The following is a 17,330-nucleotide window of genomic DNA, read 5'->3' on the forward strand; positions in this document are numbered from 1 at the left end:
TGTCTCTTGTGGTCTTCTGAAGAAAGAGAAGTTATTGTCTGCATCTACATGATATTTATTAAAACCTGAATTATTGCTGCAAGTTCCCGAAACTTGAGTAGTCGATAACTGAATCAAGGTGAATCTGGTGCAGGTCCTGAGATTTACAAACGACAGCCTCAGACACCGGTATACAGATCTTGTTAATGTCTGTCAGAGAACATCAGGGTGTCTGTATCATGCAGTGGCTGACTTGACATGAGGGACACATCAACCTTGACATGAGGGGCGTTTCATAAGCATGATGAAACACATTCAACGTCTTGATGAGTACAGCTTCTACAATATTCACGTCACTCAATGCCATCCAAGACAAAGCAATCCTTCAGATTGAAGAAATAGGAGCAGGAGTGGGCAAACTCAGCCTCTTAAGCCTGCCCTACAATTGAGAACTGCCCCAAACCTCACTTCTTTCTTCTATGACAGCCTCCAATTCCTCAATCTTTCAAAAATGTATTTACCTTCCATAAAAAAAACGTCATATTATTTAGCCTCTATAACCCTCTGAAGTAGGGCCCTGGTGACTGTTATAGTGAAAAAGCAGACTTAAAGGGAGAGATGCAAAGTTTCCTGAAAGTGGCAATTCAGGTGGACAGGATGGTAAGGAAGATGTTTTGGCACGCTTGCCTTAATTGGTCAGGGCACTGAGTACAGGAGCAGAGATATACAGCTGTACTAGATATGGTGAGAATGCACTTGGATTACTGTGCATAGTTTTGGTCAGCAGGTATAGAAAAGACATCAAGCTGGAAAGGGTGCAGAAAAGACTCTCAATGTTACTGGGTGGGGGGATATGAAGAGTGGCTAGGTAGACTAGGACCTTTGTCCCTACAGGCTAAGAGGGTACTTTACAGTGGTTTATAAAATAATGAGGGCCATAGATAAGGTAAATAGTTATGGGCCTTTGGCCCAAGGTGGGGAAATCTAAAACCATAGATTAAAAGTGAGCAGGAAAAAATTTAAAAGGGAACGTGAGAGGCCCATTCTTCTCACAGAGGGAGGCAGGTATAATGGAATTGGCTGACAAAGGGCGGCAGGGTTAATGTAACGGTCAGCGTAATGCTATTACACTGCCAGCGACCTGGCTTTGAATCGGTCTGTAAGGAGTTTATATGTTCCTCCCGTGTCTGCTTGGGTTTCCTCCCACTTTTCAAAATGTAAAAGGGTTTGTAGTTTAATTGAGGTATTTGTCTGGTGTGGGTTTGTGAGCTGGAACGGCCTATTACCATGCTATAAGTTTAAATTTTTAAAAAAATCAAAGAATGTGTGGTGGAAGCAAGACAATCTTAACGTCTTAAACAAGTATGTGGATGGGAAAGGTTTAAAGGAATGAATATGAGGTGAAAACAAGGGACTAGCTTGATTAACATGGAAAAATTGGGCCAAAGGGACCAGTTTCCATGCAGTAGAATCATATAAATCCATAGGGCATTTAAGAATCAGTAGGGATACCTACTGGTCTAGAGGTGCATCTTAATGTTTGGTTCTTTTTCTTCCATCAGGCTATTTGTGCATTAGATGGGATTTCACATCAACCTGATCATTTTGTTACTGCTTTTATTAAGACTGATTTGTATCATGCAATTCCTTCAATTGATCTCATTAGTAAACTGCTACATGATTTTAGAAACTCATGATTCTAAAATATACCACTGGGTGGATGCTGTCAGTCTGAAATGAAAACATTACCGTCTTACCAAACTATTCAAATCTTTGGCTTCTCTGCTCTGATGGAAATCTCACCACATAGGGGAGACAGCCATGTGGAGTAGTTGCTAATTTAATCGAATTCCAAGGCCTCAGCTATGGCACTATTTCGAAGAATAACCAAAGAGTTAGCCCAGGTGTCTTGGCTAATGTTATTCACTCACCCTGTATCTCTAAAAACAGATAATCTGTTTTTCTCTCAGTGGAAGCTTGATGTGTGCTGTTTGGCTGTTGAATTCCTGAAATTTAAACATCAAATTAATTTTCAAATGCAGTTTTTTGTTTGAAAAGTACCTTGGAGGTGTCATAAAGGATTGTGAATGGCACTATACCAGATCTATTACCTTCCTTTCCAAGGAAGCAATTGCATTTTGTATTGAGGTGATATATTTCCAACATTATTGCAAGAGTAAGGTTTGGCAAAAGAGGAAGTTGTTCAACTACAAGTGACAATGACTCATTGGATACTGTATGGATTCTAAAAGTCAAAAATAAAGCACAACTTGGACATTGTCTGAGTTCCATGCTGTATTGGCCGTGAATAAATTTAAGAACTGAAATGTCATAATCTATGGTCAAACATTTCTAGAATGTCCACATATTGAAAATGTTTGCTCGGGAAAAGGAGCTAGCAAGTTTCAATATAGTCTAATAAAAAACAATATTGCAATGTTCTTAAAATGCTTTATCTTACAGACTGTTTCATTCAATCATGAACTTGAAAAGAGTGATTGGTGACTCAGCACATTTTCTAACATTAAAAGACAAAGAAAATTACAAACACAACCCTTCAATACCCTTTCTTCAAATGGTGAGACTTTCTACATTTTATAGAATTTATGACTATCTTGGCAATTAAAAAAAAAATTATGGGTTAGTTTGAGCCAAAGACTGCCATTGAAAACCACCAATTTTTGTATAATCTCACTGTCTTTTGGGAAAGGGAACCTACTCTTTAGATTATATTGTGTTAAAAGTAACAGCTGTCTCCACTATGTAGATTTTAATCCTTTTTAAATAACAAAGAAACACTTTTTTAATTTGAAAGAAAAAGAAATGCCGATTGCAGAGATGGACAAGCACATCCTTCACTTGATAAAAGATGTCATCAGTAATGGCTACATCCCAAAAGTACAAAGTACTTGCGCACTTCCCTTGTACTTGTGTATGTTTTCTTGTCTCTGCAGTATAAAGATATATTGCTTTATGGATTGTATTTTAAGGAATCACTGATCTGGATGAGGCAAAATGAAGCAAGGTTCTTAGTAGGGTGGGACAGTGAGTTAATAAAAACAATTCCTAAGATTATCCTTTTCAGACCTTGATTGTGGGTTCCTTAATCTTTTTATTTCTTTAAGCTATTTTGTCAGAACTTGGGTTTTTGGCAATTGACCACAGACTGATTTTAGGTATTTTAAAGTTTCACAATCTCTTGACAATGATACCAAGTGAATTGTTGAGGTATCTGGTATGAAAACAAGAAAAACAAAGCTTGTATGTATCGAGTATTTCCATGTGATATCCAGAGCTGGACCCAGCAGGAGGAACAAATGCAGAAAGGGAATGCTTTTGTGAGTGTTGTGCTAGGAGAATATTGACTATTTGCTAAGAGTTACCAACTCATAGTTAAAGCAAGTTATTGTATTAAGTAAATATAACCACTTTTGTTGAATGTTTTGGTTTGATTCAGGATGATAACCAAGCTACACAAGACTCTTTACCTGAAAGAACAACGATTGAATTGAGCTCAATACCCAGGTTTGTGTGATGGTATAAAAGTGTTTATTTTTTACACATTCATGAATTGTTTTATTTGCATATCTGTAGTGTAAGTTTAAGAATTTAAGCATTTCTGCTAGATAGTTGCATCAACTGCAGAATTTTCGAAAGAGAAGCAGCCACATGTCCCTTCAACAAGATGTAACCTATCTCCTGACTGAGGGTAAAGGTCCTTATTTTAGTGTCTCACCTATGAGAAGGCATCATAATGATTCAAATATTTCTCTGGAGTAGGAGTTAAAAGTAAACTTCTGACTCAAATATGAGATGCTACCAAAGCTGACATATCTGCATAAGTCAAAGATAGAATATTTAATTTCAGAAAAAAATTAAAATAAACAAGTTACTTATGACATTTTGCTTTGATGAACTGGCTGCTTGCTATGTTAAAGTTCATTATCATCCATTTGTTTAAGTACGACTGAACAAAACCACGTTGTTCAGTCCTCAGTCCAAAACCATGTAAACACACAAACAGACATTGCATACATATAGATAAGCGATTCATATGCAGTACATGTATACAAATATAAAAATAAATATGTATTATTAAATAAATAGTAGAGTCTCAGAGGATTTGCTGGAGCAGTTCATCAGTTGTTCAGCAGTCTTATTGCCCGTGTGAAGAAGCTGTTTCACAGCCTGGTGGTTCTGAGGGACCTTGGGATTCAAATCCATACATCCCTCAAGGTCGCCACACAGATTGATAGGGTAGTTAAGAAGGCCTATGGGATGCTGAGCTTCATTAATAGGGGGATTGAGTTCAGGAGTAGAGAGGTCATGTTACAAATCTCTGGTAAGACCGCCCTTACAGTATTGTGTTCAGTTCTAGTCACCTCATGATAGGAAGGATGTGGAAGCTATAGAGAGGATGCATATGAGATTTATCAGGATGTTGCCTGGATTGGGAAACAAATCTTATGAGGCAAGGTTAGCAAAGCTGGAACTTTTCATTTTGGAGTATAAAAGATGAGAGAATTGATAGAGGTCTACAAGATTATGAGAGGCATAGATAGGGTGGACAGCCAGCACCTGTTTCCCAGGGCAGGATCAGCAAACACCAGAGAAAATATATACAAAGTTAAGGGGAGTTAAGAGGAGATGCCAGGGATAAGTTTTTTACTTAGAGAATTGTGGGTGCCTGAAATGCCTTGCCAGGGATAGTGGTGGAGGCTGAAACATTGGGGCCATTTAAGAGACTCGTAGACAGACACATGGATGAAAGAAAAATAGAGGGTTACGGGATAGGGAGGGTTTCTTTTTTTTAGGCATGAATATATGGGTCAGCACAACATCTAAGGTCTGGCTCTGATACTTCTGGATCTCTTTCCTGATGGGCGTAGGAAGATGCTGAGTGTGTGGTGGTAGGGGTGGTTAATGACTTTGCTAGCCCTCTTCAGACAACAATCCAGTTGATCACATCAATGATCCTCTCTGCCACTCTTGTGGTCTCTTATGTGAAGTGTCCTTTGATAGAAAATCTTGTTCTTCAGCATGGAAGATAGAATGATTCCAGATTTTGATATTTAAATTTTGTATGAATTAAATCTGACCAAATACTCATTCTTGTATACATTTTGAAACAACAGCAACAAGGTTATTTTTTTTGTGTTTGTACCTTTAATATGTTGCAAGAATGGTAGCTGTATGGAAATAGAATGTTTCTGTTTCAGGTATCTAGTGGTATATAATCCAACAGATCAAGACCGAGTATCCATTGTAACAGTGCAAGTAAATTCATATAAAGTAAGTGTGCTAACTACTTCAGGGCAGCAAGTGGAGGCTCAAATTACTGCAGTTTGGGATAAATCCAACAGAATTTCCAAAGAAATATTTCAGGTGGGCTATATTTCCTCTGCTTTAATACTCTACAGTTAATTAAAGTTTTTTCAAATCATTAGTTTTTTTGTGCGTTAGACCTCTCTGATACCTATCATTTCCATGTATTCAGAATATCAGAAATAGTAGTTGATTATATGACCACTCCAATTTGCATTGCCATTCTTGGCTAATCTGATCTCTACTTTCCTGCCATTCCTTATAACTCTTGACTCTCCAATACTGATAATTCAGTAATTCATCCCCTATAGCAATCTAGGATAGAGAGTTCCAAAGATTCATGATCCTCTGAGAAAAGGTGGCTTTCTTCCTATTAATAGCACCACCTACTGTGAATCTATGGTTCAATGTTCTAGATTTCCCATGATGGATACATCTCAGCAACTACTCTGTCTTTATCTCCCATACCCTTCCAGCATTTAGAACCATAGAATGCTACAGCACAGAAACAAGCCCTTCGGCCCTTCTAGTTTGTACCAACTATTTTTCTGCTGAGTCCTACTGACCTGCTCCCAGACCATATCCCTCCCATCCATGGACCTGTCCAAATTTTTCTTAAATGACAAAATTGAGCCTGCATTTATGAATCCAGATGGCAGCTTATTCCACACTTCCCCCATTCTCTCCATGAAAAAGCTCCCCTGTATGTTCACTTTAAACATTTCCCCTTTCACCCTTAACCCATGTCCTCTAGTTTTTAATCTCACCTAACCTCAATGGAAAAAGCTTGCTTGCATTTACTCGATCTACACCCATTGTAATTTTGTATACCTCTATCAAATCTCCTCTCACTGTTCTATGCTCAAGGGAATAAAGTGCGAATCTGTTTAACCTTTCTCTGTAACAGTTTTTGAAGTCCAGGCCACATCCTTATAAATATCCTCTGCACTCTTTCAATCTTATTGATATCCTTCCTGTAGTTAGATGACCAAAATTGCACATCATGCTCTCACCAATATATACAACTTCATCATAACATCCCAACTGCAATACTCAGTGTTTTGATTTATGAAGGCCAATGTGCCATAACTTTTTTTTACTACCTGTGACACCACTTTCAGGAAATTATGCATCTGTATTCCCAGGACCCTCTGCTTTAATGCACTCCTCAGTACCCTACCATTTACATTGTATGTCCTACCTTGGTTTGTCCTTCCAGAGTAGAACACCTCACATAGTCTGCATTAAATGCCACATGCCATTTTGTAGCCCATATTTCCAGCTGGTCCAAAACCCTTCCTCATTTGTAAACTTGCTGATTCAAGTTATCACATTATTATCCAGATCATTGATACAGATGACAAACAACAGTGGACCCAGCAGCAATCCTTGAGCCATACCACTAGTCACAGGCTTCCAGATAGAGAGACAATCATCCACTACCACTCTGGCTTCTCCTGTAAAGCCAATGTCCAATCATGATAAATATATCTGCCAGGGCCCCAGCAATTTCTAATCTATCCTCCCTCAAGGACTGAGGAAATATCTTGTCAATCCCTGGGGATTTATCCACATTTATTTGCTTTCAGACAGCAAGAACCTCCTCTTTAATCTATATAATGCATACACTGCCGATTACATGTGGGTTGAACCGGGTAATTGCACAGTGTGAAACGTCCCAACCCGGCTGGGCAAGTTAAATTCAACTGGGCTCTGACACTTGGTCGGGGAAAGTGTCAGAGCCCAGCCAAGTTAACTCACTAATCAACTTCTGGCAGTGTGAAAGCACAACCTGCTCTTACATTGTCACCACTGGAGGCGGGACCCACCCTTAAAATACTGGGTTGCTGATTTACCAGGTAAATCATGGTGCAATGGGAAAGGCTCCTGAGTGCAACATGCCTGATAAGTTTACCTCCTTCCTAGGAATGTTGGCAGTGTGAAAGGGGATTAGATTCCATGACCTCACTGCTTCTTTGGTTCACTTACATTAACTCTGTGCCAGTAATACTGATACAAATAAAATATTTAAATGAGTCCAAAACTGCTCACAATATTTCCAGTGAGGTCTCATCAGTGCCTCATAAAGCCTCAACCTCATATCCCTGCTCTTATATTCTCATGCTCTAGAAATGAATGCCAGCATTGATTTGCCTCCTTCACCACCATCTCATCCTGCAAGTTTACCTTCAGGGTATCCTGCACGATGACTCTCAGGTCCTCTTCATCTAGGTATTTTCAACTTTTCTCCCCATTCAGAAAATATTCTGCCATTTTTATTTTTATTTTCTCTATCAAACTGGATGCCTGTCCCCTTTCCAAAATTGTATTTCATTTGCTACTTTTCCACCTTTTCTAATCAGTCTTAAGTCCTTCTGCACCCTCCTTGTTTCCTCAACACTACCTGCTTCTCTACCTGCCTTTGCATTATCTGCAAACTTGGCCACAAACCTATTAATTCCACAATCTCTATCATTAATATACAACATAAAAAGAAGCAGCTCCAAGACTGACCCCTGTGGAGCACCACTACCAACTGGCAGCCAAACATCCTTGTACTTCCCTATCTTCTGACTCTCTGCTTCCTGCTAATGTTCTACCCACACGAATATGTTTCCTGTAATACCATGTGCTTTTGTTAGCATCATGTGCGGCACCTTGTCAAAGGCCTTCTGAAAATCCAAACACTCAACATCCACTGCATCTCCTTTATATAGCCTGTTTGTCCCTTCTTCAAATAATTCCAATAGGTTTGTCAAACAAGATTTTCCCTGATGGAAACCATGTCGGCGGGGAGTGGGGGGGCATTTGTGGACATCACCCCGAAATTAGTTATTGTGTCACCCTCACCTGCAGCACTAGCATCACTAGTCTTCACGCAATACAAGCAGCATGTTTGTACATCGGAGGGAGGGAGAAGTGTGACAGAGGTGCACAGAAGAGGTTCATGTTCATGGCAGGTAGATTGTTTCCCTTCCACCCCCGTGTTTACCCTAATGCCCCCTCGATTAGACTTGTTCTGACGCCGACTCTGGCCTATCTTGCCACGTGCTTTCACGTACTCTGTAACCTCATCCTTGACAATCGACTACAACGTATTCCCAACCACTGATGTCAGGCTAACCGGTGTATCATTTACTTTCAACTGCCTCCCTCCCTTCTTGAATGGTGGATTGACATTTGTAATTTTGTAGTCCTCCAGGACCATCCCAGATCTGTTTATTTCTAAAAGATCATTACCATTGCCTCCACAATTTCTACTGATTCTTATTTCAGCACTCGCGGGTGCAATCCACCTGGTCTGGGAGAATTATTCATCCATAGACCATTCAGCTTTCTGAGCACCTTCTCCCTTGAAATAGTAACTGCACTCACTTCCCTTACCAGATACCCGCCAACATTTGGAACACTGCTAATGTCTTCTACAGTGAAGACTGATGCAAAATATTAATTTAGCTCCTCTCCCATTATTATTTCTCCAACTTCATTTTCTCGCTGGGGTGGCCAAACTTGCTTAAGGTAAGAGCCATATACAATAAACTTAAGAGCCGCAAGACATGAAAAAATATCACAAAACACATTTTTACTCTTGCGTACATATTTTATGGGAAAATGTTTATATAAATATTAAGAAATACATGTATGTAATATTTATTTTTGTGTGTAGTTTTTAAATTGCTCATATGTATTTGTATTGAGGTGGCATGGTTGGTGTAGCGGTTAGTACAATACCTTTACAGGGACCAGGGTTTGAATCTCGGGCTGTCTGTAAGGAGTTTTTATGTTTTCCTCGTGTCTGCATGGGTTTTCCCCTTGGGCTCTGGTTTCCTCCCAAAACGTACCGGGGATGTAGATTAATTGGGTGCAAAGTGGGAGGCAGGGATTCGTGGTCTGAAGTGGCCTGTTATCATGCTGTATGTCTAAATTTAATTTAAATTTAGTTTCAATAATCAAAAAGTACACATATACATACAAAATATTTTCAAAATCCTGACTCATTTTCTGTGGAAATCTCTGCCCAAGGAAGCAATAGAGGCTGCCTCGTTAATTATATATTAGATGTATTTTTGCAAGGGAGTGGAATTAAGGATTATGGGGGAAAGATGGAGCTGGGTCCACAGCAAGATAGCTGTGAGCTCACTGAATGTGGGAGCAGGCTTGAAGGGCCGGATGGACAACTCCTACTCTTGTTTCTGATGTGTTGTCTTCGGGAACTTTGCTGCCACTGGTCTCTGCAGATACTGGCACCATTGCAGGGTCTACAGCTGAGCACACAATGTGGGTAGTGATCTGTCTTCTGGGGCAGGGTGAGGCCAGCGGGCCCACAGCTCTGCTCCTGCCTGACCCTACCCTCCACTCCCCTCTTCCAGATCACTAGCAGGATTGAAGGAGCAGCTGCTGGGAGTGGAGTTTGGGGTATGGAGCCGTCTAACCTCTGTGCTGCCTGGTGCTGACTCTTCAATCTGGTGGGGGCAGGGCTTTCCCGTGGTCACTGACAGAGCCTTCACTGCTGTTGCCAGTTCCAGCTGTTCTGGCTTGGCATCTGGATGACGTCCTGATTGGGGATGTCCTCCAGCCTCTTCTCCCAGTTTCCTCAATTTTGCTTCCCCCCTGGGTGATTGCACGGACATATACTTTGCCTCTAGGGCAAGCCATTCCTCATTGGAGCTCTCCTGGTCCAGCCTCTATTTCCCAACCTCTGTGGCTGCTCCCTGCAGAGGACCCTGAGCTTTGTCTGACCCTCCTACAGCACACCCTATGTTGGCAGCGCGAGGAGAAACCAACACCAGCATGCGCAGCTCACTCCTCTCTTCTGTAGGGATCGTTCTTCCAGTGCCCCTTCCCTCTCCTCGTCACACAGCCCGGTCTATGATCATCCCAGGACTCTAGTCTGGCTGAAGGAATTTGGAGTGTCCTGGGCAGGTTCAGGAGTGCTGATAGCTCCTCCAGCTAACATATTTATTTCCACGAGCCACACATTACATGTCAAAGAGCTGCTTGTTTGTGAGCTGCAGTTTGGCTGCCCCTGTTCTACGCATTTTAGAGTCTTTCTCACTTCTTAAAATTGGCTTTTCTCCATTTGAGAATCTCAACGTGATGTGACATTATCCATTTCTTGAAATTAATGGCATTATGATCACTAGATCCAAAATGTTCCCTGACATATACTTCCATTGGTTGTTGTGTTCTGTTCCCTAATAGAAGATCCAGAATTGCCCTTTCTCTATTTGGCACCTCAATATATTGATTTAGAAAACTTCCTTGAACACATTCAACAAGCTCTCATCCATCCATTTTTACAGTATGGGAGTCCCAGTCAATATGTGGAAAATTAAAATCTCCTACAATCACAATGTTTGCTGCAGCCGTCTGCTCTCTCTTTCCAGATTTGCTCCCTCAATTCTTGCTGACTATTGAGTGGTCTATAACACAATGCCATTAATATGGTTGTACCTTTCCCATTCCTCATTTCCACCCAGATATCCTCAGTTGACGAGCCTTCTAGTCCGTCCTGTCTGAGAACTTTTGTGATGAGGTGTGATTGCTGTTTATAACTCCTATCACCCCCTCAGCCTCACGAGCGATCTGGAGTTTATTGAGTTTCAGCTCCAGTTCCCAATCGTGGTTTGTAAGGAGCTGGAGCTGGATGCACTTCTCACAGATGAAGTCGCCTGCGATACTGTTGACTATCCACATTCTACAAGAGGAGCATATCCCTGACCTGGCTGTCATTTCCACAGTCTATGAAGTTCAAAAAGAAAAAAAAAAACCTGCCCTTAACTGAGCCTTTTTGCAAAATTCTTTTGTTCTTCTATAGGGTTTTCTTACCTTAACTCCTGCACTACCACCTCTGCCTCTTCTTGCCGAAGCCACTTGAGCCAAAGCCTCAACTCCCCACTCTAACCCTGGCCCACTCAAGTGGAGAGTATTCTGTTTTGCTCTTGACTTGTGCCATGTCGCTGATAGAAAAAAAGCCTTGTTGTGTGACACACTGCAGGAAACTCAGGCTCTGATTTGAACTTGTAGCTACAGTATTTATGCAAGTTCATGGTCAATTACTGCTGTGGATACTTCCAACATTATTATGTAAGAATTGTATCACCATTGGTCGATTAATGAGATCAAATGAGGTTATTACTCGTGCGAGTTCACAGACTACCTGCTGCAAACCAATTTGGTAGCTTTGTACACCAAATCTCAGCCCCTTTGGCCTCTGGTGGTTCCAACAAGCTATTATTGGTGAGAAACATTAAAGTCTATTTCAGAGTATTAGAAACATCCTGGAACAAGCCTGTTATCTCCATGTATATTAATATAACCTGCTTGGTGCTCATTCCAGAAGGTGGACTATCTTCTTAGTGCCCAGTAGAGGTCCTACTCCTCTACTGAAGTTGACACGTCACATCGCAAGTTGCCTTGAGGATTGTTGGGCTGCAGCACCATTATCTCCAACTGTATTCTTAAGTTGAGCTGCAATGTCTCGAACCTAGTAGAAATGACTGTTCAGGCAAGGCTTCTTATGGAATCATAGGGAGATGCAACATGGAATCAGGCCTGTCAGTCCACTCATCCTGCATTGATCCCATGTTTTTTTTTCTTCCCACATTCTCCCAAGATCTCCATGCTTGGGGCAATTTACATCAACCAATTAACCTGCCAACTTCCTCATCTTTATAGTTAAACAAGAAAGTCTCTAGGTGCTAGGGTTGAGTACAATACCCAAATGTGCTAGAGAAACTCAGCGGGTCAGGTTGCATCCATAGGACATAAAGAATAACCAAAGTTTTGGGCCTGACCCTTACATCAAGGTAAAAGCAAAAAAAAAAACAGGGAGGCACTTTAATAAAAGATGGGGGGAGGGAGGAGAGGAGGGAAAAAGGAGCGGGGTAGGAGCACAAACAGGCAAGAGGCCATAGGTGGATGTGAGTGGGAAAAAATGCTGAAAAGGGATAGAGGAGAGGTAGCTCTGACAGGAGAAGGAAGAGGGTGGGGTGATGGAGGAAAAGGAACAGAGAATCAGGAAAGAGAAACTTAGATGAGATTGTCTTCTTAGCCTCCCCCTTCTGCCGTAGTCATGGGAATAAGAAGCAAATATTCAGAAAGATAAGTTATAAAAGAAGGTGATTTTAAGTAGGTGAGACAGTACCTTCAGAAACAGTGAACCTTTCTGTTCAAATATGGTTTGTGAGAAGTGCAAAATAGAGAAAGGAAGTTTGTTTTAGAGGAGATGAGGGAGAATATCTGTGGTAGGGTAAAGCCAGAGTAGCTACAGGATAGAACAAAGGGAATATTTCTATTATGGTAGGGCTAGGGTTGCTGTGAGGTTGGAGAAAGGAAATGTCACTATTTTGAAGAGGCCAGAGTTGTATTTGAAACATTTGTCTCACAGGCTTTATGGTCATTTTGGATAGATTACATCTTGTCTTCACTCAAAATTTTCAGTGCATTCAAAGAAAACCTGATAAACTACCTATATCCCCATCCAATATCAATGTCTTCTGGAGCTGGAATGCAAGGACTGATTAACCCATGGTTTTGCACCCAGCACCCAGGTTAGGGCCATGTTTATCAAACAATGCTTAATGCAAACTACACGACTTAAAACCAGGCTGAAATCTATAAAAAATATGACTGGAGTTGTTGAGTTGATTCGATGAAAAGTCAGCCACAATGGTGGGTTGGAAATCACATTTAAGGGCCAGACCAAGTAAAGATGCTGGATGTCTTTTATTGATAAACATTATTGAGCCAAATTACAAGTCAATAATTGAATGGTTCATTAATTGTGATTGTTTCTTCAGTATCTTAATCATTACACTATAATGATATTGATAGATGAAAAAGTAAAGTTTATTTTTGATATATTTTCTTTATCAATTCCACAGGTTTCCTTTCTGGCGCAGATACCAGCCCTAGGATTGAGCCTTTACCAATTAGTGAAAACTCAAGATAGTAAAACCAAGATGGCAGATTATACTGTGTACATGAACAGAAGAGAGGAAATGACCATTGATACTCCTTTCAAGATCAGTGTGTTGGAAAGTTCACCTGATGACATCACTGTTGAAAATGCAAATTTGAAAGCTTGGTTTTCAAGGATAACAGGATTCTTGGAGGTAAAGGTTCCTCAACATGTTGCTTTTGTCTTGGTATACAACCCATTAAGCAACCACCAAATTAATCAATTACTTAATAATGGCTCACTATAACCACTTTTCTTTTTTTCTGTATTTGCAAATTGGATATAAAGAAAAAAAAACAGAATATCATTAAGGCTAGGAGCTTAAAATTTTTAAAATATGTTATTGATACTCAGGCAACCTTTTCCAAACACTTTCTATTGTTGAAACTAATTTTTGTTTTATGTTGTTCATATAATGCAGTATTTTCCTTTGGTCTGCCATACCAAGTTTCACTTTGCTTCCAGGCTATACACTATTTTATTAAATTGGCATTGATATCATTCTCACTGAATAAATTCTCATATTGTCTGCCAATTAGCCTTTCCATGTTTTAGCTGTTTAGAGTATAATTTGTTTAAGATCAGTTCCAAAGCTCAACATTTGTATAACATTAGTCAAAAAGTTTCACAGAAGCTTAATTACTTTGGAAGGGAAGTGAATGTTTGTAAGAAATCTTCATACAAATGCAATCCCAAACAAACAGTTGCTTATATCTTTCCAAACTGACCAAGGAGTATTAATTGAGGGCAGAGAGCTATCAGTCAGACAAGTGATGAAGAACAATAATCAATCCAAGTGTAACATGTTCTTCAGATTGCATAATGGTTTAAATTGAACCAGTTAAATTTGGAATGAAACATGAAAGTAAATTTGGACTCAGCTCATCATTTCTTTCTTTGTTTCACCTTACAATGAAATGGAACTACTGAATGAATTGGAAAATTAACATTGGCCATATGAAATCATGGGATCCTTCACAGCCAATTAAATACTGTTGAAAAATAGTTATGTTCCATTGGAGGATATATGGCAGCCAATTTGCAGACAGCAGGATTCCACAAACCAGATTGTTGTGATGACCATATAAACTAAAAACAGAAGCTGCTGGAAATGTACTGCAGGGAAGCCTGCATTTGTGCAGAATAAAACAGAAAATGTTTCAGTCACTTGAAATAAGTTTCATGATTTCAAATTCCTAGCATCTGCAATGTTTTTAAAAAAATTTTCATTCATTGTAGGGAAGCTGATTGACAGATAGCCAGGATACCACTAGTATCTCTTCAGTTCTTTACTCAAAATGCAATGTGTTGAGACTTGAACCCACGTCTATGAGACCGAAAGACAAAGGTGATGACAGAAGCCATGGTTGACAATTAAATGACAGGCATTGCAACCCAACTGTTACTAGATGTTAGAACTTGCCTTGTTTTTAAATAGATAGATTTGAATCATGTAAATAAGATAGTTGGATTAAATAAATACACATCTTTCTTCCATGTATTTACAATCATGAAATATACTGATTGGAAGAAAAAGGCACAACTTAAAGAGCAAATTAAATAAATGGGTTGGACTGAAATGCTATTCCAAGATCAAATTCCTCTCCTGAAGGATACTTTACCCTTGGATTGGCATGTAAATCAATATCTGCCCTAATATAGGTACTTAAAATATTCTGGCATGGTCCGATAAATGGTTAATAATATTCATGCCACACACATGCTAGGCAATAACTATTTTCAACCACCTCCACAAGGTGATTAATGGTAGGACATGCAACCTCTGGGGAAAAAAAATGTTTATACCAAAACTTTCCTTGTTCAGCTTATAAAGTACTATTTGTACAAGAGACTGTCAGAGGTACGGTATCATTCAGCAAATAACTAAATTCCTGCAAAACCTCGTAACTAAAATTCTTTCCAACAAATAAAAGCATCACTTGGAATTTTGATGAAATGGTATTTCTTTAAATCAATGTAGTTTCAAAAACACGGAATACCATGAGTGAGAAAGCAACTCACCTTGTTGACGTTCAGTACACGAAAGTGTTGGAGAAAGTGGATTGTGTTCCCCTGACTTCCTCTTGAAGTCCACAATTGTCTCCTTGGTTTTGCTAATGTTGAGGGCAAGCTCATTGGTGTGACACCACTCAACGAGCTGATCTATCTCCCTCCTCTATGCTTGCTCATTACCGTTTGTGATTCTGCCGACAACTGTGGTGTCGTGGGCAACTATGTAGATGGCATTGGAATTGTGCCTGGCCACTCAGTCATGGGTGTAGAGCAGTGGGCTATGCACGGATCCTTGGGGTGAGCCTGTGTTGATAGTCAATGAGGAGGAGTTGTTTCCAATTTGTACTAACTGGCCTTCTGATGAGGAAGTCAAGGATCCAGTTGCAGAGGTGGGTGCAGAGGACCAGGCTTTGGAGCTTGTTGACCAGCACTGTGGGAATAATTTTGTTGAAGGCTGAGCTGTAATTGATAAAGAGCAGCCATATGTATGAGTTGCTGTTTTCAAGGCAATCCAGAGCCGAGTGGAGAGCCAGTGATATTGCATCTGTTGTGGAGCGATTGTGACAACAGGTGAATTGCAGTGGGTCCAGTCCTTTTCTTAGGTACATATTAATTCTGACCATGACCAACCTCTTCAAGCATTTCATCACAGTAGATGTTTGTGCTACTGGGTAATAGACGTTGAGGCAGCTCACTCTGCCCTTCTTGGGTACCGGGATGATTGATGCAGGTGGGAACCTCTGACTGCAGCAATGAGAGATTGAAAATAGCCAGGAACATTCCGGCTAGTTGGTTGGCACAGATTTTAAGTACCCTACCAGGTACATTGTCAGGGCCTGACACCTTGCGAGGTTCACCCTCATGAATAATGTTCTGATATCAGTTGCATTGACAAATATTACAGGGTCCTCAGCCTTTGCAGGGATTCTCGTCGACCCTGCTGGGTGCTCCTCAAAGCGGACATAGAAGTTGTTCACCACTTCACTAGCATCACAGTGTTTCCTCTCTTCCCCCCCCCCCCCCCCCCCAACTTTGTAGGCTGTAATGGCCTGCACTCCCTGCCATAGCTGGCGTGTATCTGCCTTTTTCTCTAGCTTCCTAGTAAAAGTAAAAGATAGTCGACATTTCAGGCCTGAAATCTTAAATCATGCAAACACCTGAATAAAAAGGTTGGAGGAGGGGTGAAAAGGAGGAGGGAAAAGATCACAGGCTAATAGGTAATAGATAGCAGGTGGATATGGGTGGGAGGGTAGAAGGGAAAGAAGCTGAGGTGATGAGAGGAAAGGCACGAGGCTAAGAAAGACAGCTCTTTGATAGGAGAAGGAAGGGAAGGCAGACAGGGATGAAGGAAAAAGTGAGACATGAGGATGGGGGTTTACAGAATTTGGAGGTTAATATTGATGCTGTCTGGCTGGAGAATGCCAAGGCAGAATATGCAATGTTGTTTATTCAATGTGGAGATGGCCTCAACTTGGCAGTATGCGGCAATGGACAGACATGTCAGTATAAGCCCCCACTTGTATCCATCTGTTAATTCTTACTTGTTAACCTGTATTCCTCCTCTTCCCTTCCCTCCCACCCCACCTTTTAATTGAGGCAACTGCCTGATTTTCAACTTCTTGATGAAGTTCCTAGGCCCAAAACATCGACTGCCCTCTTCTTCCTATGGATACTGCATGGCGTGTCTTCAGCACTTTTGTGTAATGCACTGGACCCCAGCATCTGCAGATTTGTTTTGGTTACTTTGCTGGTGTTCTATCTCGCATCCTGAATTTACTCACCAGAGACTGTGCCATCTACAAGATGAATTGCAATTAACCTCCAAGATTTATTTGATGTTGCCGCCAAAGTAGCCAATTTCTACCACCTAAAAGAAAATATATTTATTATGTATGCCACCATCTGGATGGTCCCCTTGTTTTCTTTTCTTTCTGACTTGGCAAAATATAAGAAAAAGGATTTGGTATTGTCTAGCTGCCAAAATACTTTGGGAGTAATATCCCTAGAAAAATTGCAGCTGGGCATACCTTCTAAATTCAATTAGATATGA

At 40.5% G+C, this 17,330-nt stretch overlaps 1 protein-coding gene across 3 annotated transcripts in view; it reads left to right on the forward strand.

The window, feature by feature from the left end:
• man2a1 (mannosidase, alpha, class 2A, member 1) overlaps positions 1–17,330 on the forward strand; it is a 169,654-nt gene that overhangs the window by 80,009 nt on the left and 72,315 nt on the right. For all 3 annotated transcript variants that reach the window (XM_069892624.1, XM_069892634.1, XM_069892644.1), the window contains 4 exons: positions 2,443–2,557; positions 3,437–3,504; positions 5,199–5,364; positions 13,191–13,421. In XM_069892624.1, the coding sequence (XP_069748725.1) occupies positions 2,443–2,557; positions 3,437–3,504; positions 5,199–5,364; positions 13,191–13,421 (580 nt within the window). The remainder of the gene's footprint in view (positions 1–2,442; positions 2,558–3,436; positions 3,505–5,198; positions 5,365–13,190; positions 13,422–17,330) is intronic.

Source organism: Narcine bancroftii, chromosome 1, assembly GCF_036971445.1.
Source record: "Narcine bancroftii isolate sNarBan1 chromosome 1, sNarBan1.hap1, whole genome shotgun sequence".
Classification (NCBI taxonomy): domain Eukaryota; kingdom Metazoa; phylum Chordata; class Chondrichthyes; order Torpediniformes; family Narcinidae; genus Narcine; species Narcine bancroftii.